This window comes from Eriocheir sinensis, chromosome 69, assembly GCF_024679095.1.
Source record: "Eriocheir sinensis breed Jianghai 21 chromosome 69, ASM2467909v1, whole genome shotgun sequence".
In the NCBI taxonomy this organism is placed as follows: domain Eukaryota; kingdom Metazoa; phylum Arthropoda; class Malacostraca; order Decapoda; family Varunidae; genus Eriocheir; species Eriocheir sinensis.
The window spans coordinates 6,231,655-6,236,654 of record NC_066577.1 but is presented as its reverse complement, the minus strand read 5'-3'; the positions used below and the strand labels follow the sequence as shown (position 1 = coordinate 6,236,654).

Below are 5,000 nucleotides of genomic sequence, written 5' to 3'. Positions count from 1 at the left end.
GGGTGAATTACAGGTATATACACATGACTGGAGATAAGTTACATACGATACATACACACAAAACAAGGTAATTCTGCAGCAAATGTTGGCGTGCTATTTCAAGGCAGGCTATTTTTTCATGGGCAAAATGTGATATCTTTTTGTGGAGGTTTATAATTTTTAGTGCAAACCAGTAGAGTTATATTTTTTGGGTAATCATTTTGGAGGAATATTTGATGCAATGTGGTTAGGTTAGGTTAGGTTAGGTTAGGTTAGGTTAGGTTAAGTTAGGTTAAGTTAGGTTAGGTTAAGTTAGGTTAGTAGAGAGAGTGAGAGAGAGAGAGAGAGAGAGGTTGGGTTGAGAGAGATAGAGAGAGAGGTTAGAGAGAGTTAAGTTAGGTTGGGAGAGAGTTGGGTTAGGTTAGGTTAGGTTGGGGTTAGGTTAAGTTAAGTTAGGTTAGGTTAGGTTAGGTTAGGTTAGGTTAGGTTAGGCCAATGGTAACATAACACTGCTTCATAAGGTAAGAACTATTTCACAACTAACCCAACCAATAACAAGGAATCTTTCTCCCACCCATCTTCTTTATTTTGGTTACTGTGTCGGACTACCAAGTTGTATTATATAGAGAAGTATGCACATTATTTTCTTATTCACTGAGCTGTCATGTGAAAATCTAACAATGATGAAAGGATAGTTTTAACTTGGTAGCAGCGAGGATCATGTTTCTTAATGGTCCCTCTAAGCGAGAAAAATGAGACTAATCACCCCTCACACAAACCATTTCATAATATATATCAAAGCATTTGTGATCAGATTATGTATCATCTATTTTGAAGGGTTTATATCATGGCACAAATTTGGCCCGTCGCTGCTACATGGTAAAGCCTCAAATTTGGCCCGTCGCTGCTACACGGTAAAGCCTCAAATTTGGCCTGTCGCTGCTACACGGTAAAGCCACAAATTTGCCCCGTCGCTGCTACACGGTAAAGCCACAAATTTGGCCTGTCGCTGCTACCGGGTTAAATAAAGGAAATATGGAAGAAATGTTAAGATAATTGTTATTCCAATCAAGCGCATTAATTAGGAAAAATATTAATCTTATAAAACACTACTGATTTGTGAAAGATATGAGTGAATAGCTAATCATATATACATAACCTGTCCCTCTCCACCCACTATGTAATAAGGTAAAAGCTATTTGTTAGTGATCATGGAGTAAAAGACTGACCTGAACACACTGGGCCATTAACAACACCTAACAGACGGAATGATCGGAAAAGGACGCTAACCTCTCCTGCATCTTAACCAACACACACACACACACACACACACACACACATTTCTTTCCTCCTTCCTCCTTTTCTTCCTTCCTTTCTTTTTTTCCTCCCTTCCTCACACACACACACACACACACACACACACACACACACACATTTCTTTCCTCCTTCCTCCTTTTCTTCCTTCACACACACACACAAACACACATTTCTTTCCTCCTTCCTCCTTTCCTTCCTTCCTTTCTTTTTTTCCTCCCTTCCTCACACACACACACACACACACACACACACACACACACACACACACACACACACACACTCACCTCATTGTTTAGCAGCTGAAGCAACTGAGAGAGAGAGAGAGAAAAAAAAAAAAAAAAAAAAAAAAAAGGGCAGTGCCGTTGGTGGCTCGGAAAGGCCGGGAAAGTAGTAGTAGTAGTAGTAGTAGTAGTAGTAGTAGTAGTAGTATCAGACGACCCAGCACAGGTCACTCAGCAAGGTCAGTATAAGGTCACCACGAGGTCAACACAGAAAAAAAGGTCAAGCTCCCCGATATAATGAACTTGATAATGAACTTTGAAATAATGAACTTGACACCGAACTGCGAAGTAATGGACCTAGCTTGAACTTTATAATAATGATCTTGACACTGAACTTCGAAATAATGGACTTGGGTTGAACTTGTAATAATGAACTTGGGTTGAACTTGTAACAGTGAGTCTGGGTTGAACTTTGTAATAATGAACCTGGGTTGAACTTTGTAATACTGAACTTAGGTTGAACTTAGTAATAATGGGCTTGGCTTGAACTTAGTAATAGTGAACTTGGCTTGAACTTAACAATAGTGAGCTTAATTGGGTTGAACTTTGTAACAGTGAACTTGAAATAATGGAACTTTTCAGCAGCCCCCTTCCTGGTGTGGCTTGAACTTTAATGATGAACTTGGGTTGAACTTTGATGAACTTGGGTTAAACTTTACTGATGAACTCGAGTTGAACTTGAAATAATAGAACTTTTCAGCGGCCCTTTTCCCAATGTGTTTTGAACTTTACTGATGAACTTGAGTTGAACTGATGAACTTGGGTTGAACTTCATAATAGTGAACTTAATTGAACTTGAAATAATGGAACTTTTCAGTGGCCCAATTCCTGGTGTGGGTTGACTTTTATACTGGACTTGGGTTGAACCTCAATGATGAACTTGGGTTGAACTTCATAATAGTGAACCTAATTGGGTTGAACTTTGTAATAGTGAACTTAATTGGGTTGAACTTAGTAACAGTGAACTTGTTATAATGGACTTTTCAGCGACCCTTTTCCTGGTGTGGGTTGAACTTTACTAATGAACTTGGGTTGAACTCTGATGAACTTGGGTTGAACTTGAATTGAACTTGATATAATGGAACTTTTCAGCGACCCCTTTCCTGGTGTGGGTTGAATTTTACTAATGAACTTAGGTTGAACTCTGATGAACTTGGGTTGAACTTGAATTGAACTTGTTATAATGGACTTTTCAGCGACCCTTTTCCTGGTGTGGGTTGAATTTTACTAATGAACTTGGGTTGAACTGATGAACTTGGGTTGAACTTGAATTGAACTTGATATAATGGAACTTTTCAGCGACCCCTTTCCCGGTAATCCCGCCCGCCACCTGGCACACCCCGGCACTGACTGAGGGCGAGGACAGTGCCAGACACACACGTACACACACACGTACACACACACATACGCACACACACACACAGGCCACATGCACATCACCTGATTCCTTATTTAACCCCTTCCCGCGCCTCTCCCACGCCTCATCTCCCGCCCCCACGCCCTCACACGCCTTATGTATCTCCTCCACGCCTTAACTCACCTCAAAAAGCCTTAAATTTCCTTCTATCACGTTTTTTTTGGGCTCGGTAACACGAATTCCCTTCCCCGCCTGGTTTGTTTACGCCATCGTGCTGGGGATATGACGTCACGGGTCCGCCAGCCAATCAGAAGGCGTTTTTATATCATATCTGTGTTTCTATTGGTTGGTTTTTGGTGTGACGTCATCCCCCTTTCAGCCAATCAGGGAGTTAGTTACGCGTTCAAGCTCAGGGTTATGACGTCACGGGTCCATCAGCCAATCAGAATGCGTTTTTAGCTCCCATCTGTGTTTCTATTGGTTGGTTCCTGAGGAGTTATTTACGCCAACAAGCTCAGAGTTATGAATTCATGGATCCATCAGCCAATCAGAAACAGCCCTGTGTCTCTACCCGTGTTTCTATTGGCTACTTTTTGAGGTGTTTTGTGTTCTCAGCTATGACGTCACGGAGCCACTAGCCAATCAGAAGCAGCCTTGAGTCGCAACCTGTGTTTCTATTGGCTGGTTTCTGAGGCGTCTTGTACTCCCGGGTGTGACGTCACGACCTCTCAGCCAATCAGGGAGCTTGAAGTATCGTATGTGTGTTTCGGTTAAATATTTTAAAGGTTATTTCAGTTTAGGGAGACTGTTTATGTGATTTTTGTTCAGATTTACTTATTGCTTTTTGTTGTTTGGTTTTAAATTTTGGGTGAAGTGTTTGCATTAGCTTATATAATGGAAAAAACTTAAGATGATGCAACTTCGTAAGGGAAAGTGTCGTACAATATGGAAGATGCAATTTTTTTTCCATTTTCTCCTTTATTTTGGCTATTGTGTCCGATTATCAAGCTTTATTATATAGAGAAGCATACATATTACTTATCTATTAGCTCAACTGTCATGTGAAGCTCCAATAATAGTGAAAAATGTCTTAGAAGTGGTTACGATATTTCTCTTATTACATTCAAGCGAGCTATATAATTACTAGCATATATAATTAGAAAATCCATTAACCTTATACAATATCACTAATTTATCAAAGAAACGAGAAGAAAAACTAATTATATATATGTAAAACCGTTTATATAATTAGTTACGTGGTATTACAGTATATATGGAGGTCACTTAAACAGTCATTAATTCCTCCGGTTAATTAGTAAGGTATCATTAAGCTTAAATAACGCTATATAATTCAGTCAGCCAGCCAGTCAGTCAGTCAGTCAGTCAGCAGGTGGTCACGAAATCCCTCCCATAAAAGAATATTTCCCGGGGTATTTTCAAGGCCTTCTATAACGAGCAGACGGGGCAGTAGGGGAGGGTCAGCAGGGGCCACGTGAGGGCGCCTGCCTCTGCTCGGTGCCTGGCAGGGGCTGGGGCAGGGGTAGACAGCCTCACGTGACCTCCATGTGAAAGTCACCCAGCCACCACCAGCCCGCGACATATGTTTTATGGGTGGGTTGGTGGGCGGCGTAAAATAACTCCCTATCTCTCTCTGATCAGTCACTCTCTCTCTCTCTCTCTCTCTCTCTCTCTCTCTCTCTCTCTCTCTCATTTTCCTTTCATTTTATTCCTTCTTTTCATCTCTCTCTCTCTCTCTCTCTCTCTCTCTCTCTCTCTCCTTCCAATCGTTTTACTGTTTATTCCTTCTTCTCTCTCTCTCTCTCTCTCTCTCTCTCTCTCTCTCTCTCTCTCTCTCTCTCTCTCTCTCTCTCTCTCTCTCTCTCTCATTTTCCTTTCATTTTATTCCTTCTTTTCATCTCTCTCTCTCTCTCTCTCTCTCTCTCTCTCTCTCTCTCTCTCTCTCTCTCTCTCTCTCTCATTTTCCTTTCATTTTATACCTTCTTTTTATCTCTCTCTCTCTCTCTCTCTCTCTCTCTCTCTCTCTCTCTCTCTCTCTCTCTCTCTCT

The 5,000-nt window shown here is 41.1% G+C and overlaps 1 protein-coding gene across 4 annotated transcripts in view; it reads right to left on the bottom strand.

The window, feature by feature from the left end:
• The window catches only part of LOC126988479 (protein angel homolog 2-like), a 12,374-nt gene extending 9,142 nt beyond the window's left edge, over positions 1-3,232 (bottom strand). Inside the window, exons 1-2 of one of the 4 annotated variants that reach the window (XM_050846609.1) lie at positions 1,928-2,718; positions 1,581-1,874 (exon numbers count right to left, since the gene is read on the bottom strand). In XM_050846609.1, the coding sequence (XP_050702566.1) occupies positions 1,581-1,585 (5 nt within the window). In that variant the 5' untranslated portion in view covers positions 1,586-1,874; positions 1,928-2,718. Of the gene's footprint in view, positions 1-1,580; positions 2,719-3,117 lie in introns of those variants that run through there. The other 3 variants (XM_050846611.1, XM_050846612.1, XM_050846608.1) reach the window with 3 other exon arrangements.
• Positions 3,233-5,000: the final 1,768 nt, after the last annotated feature.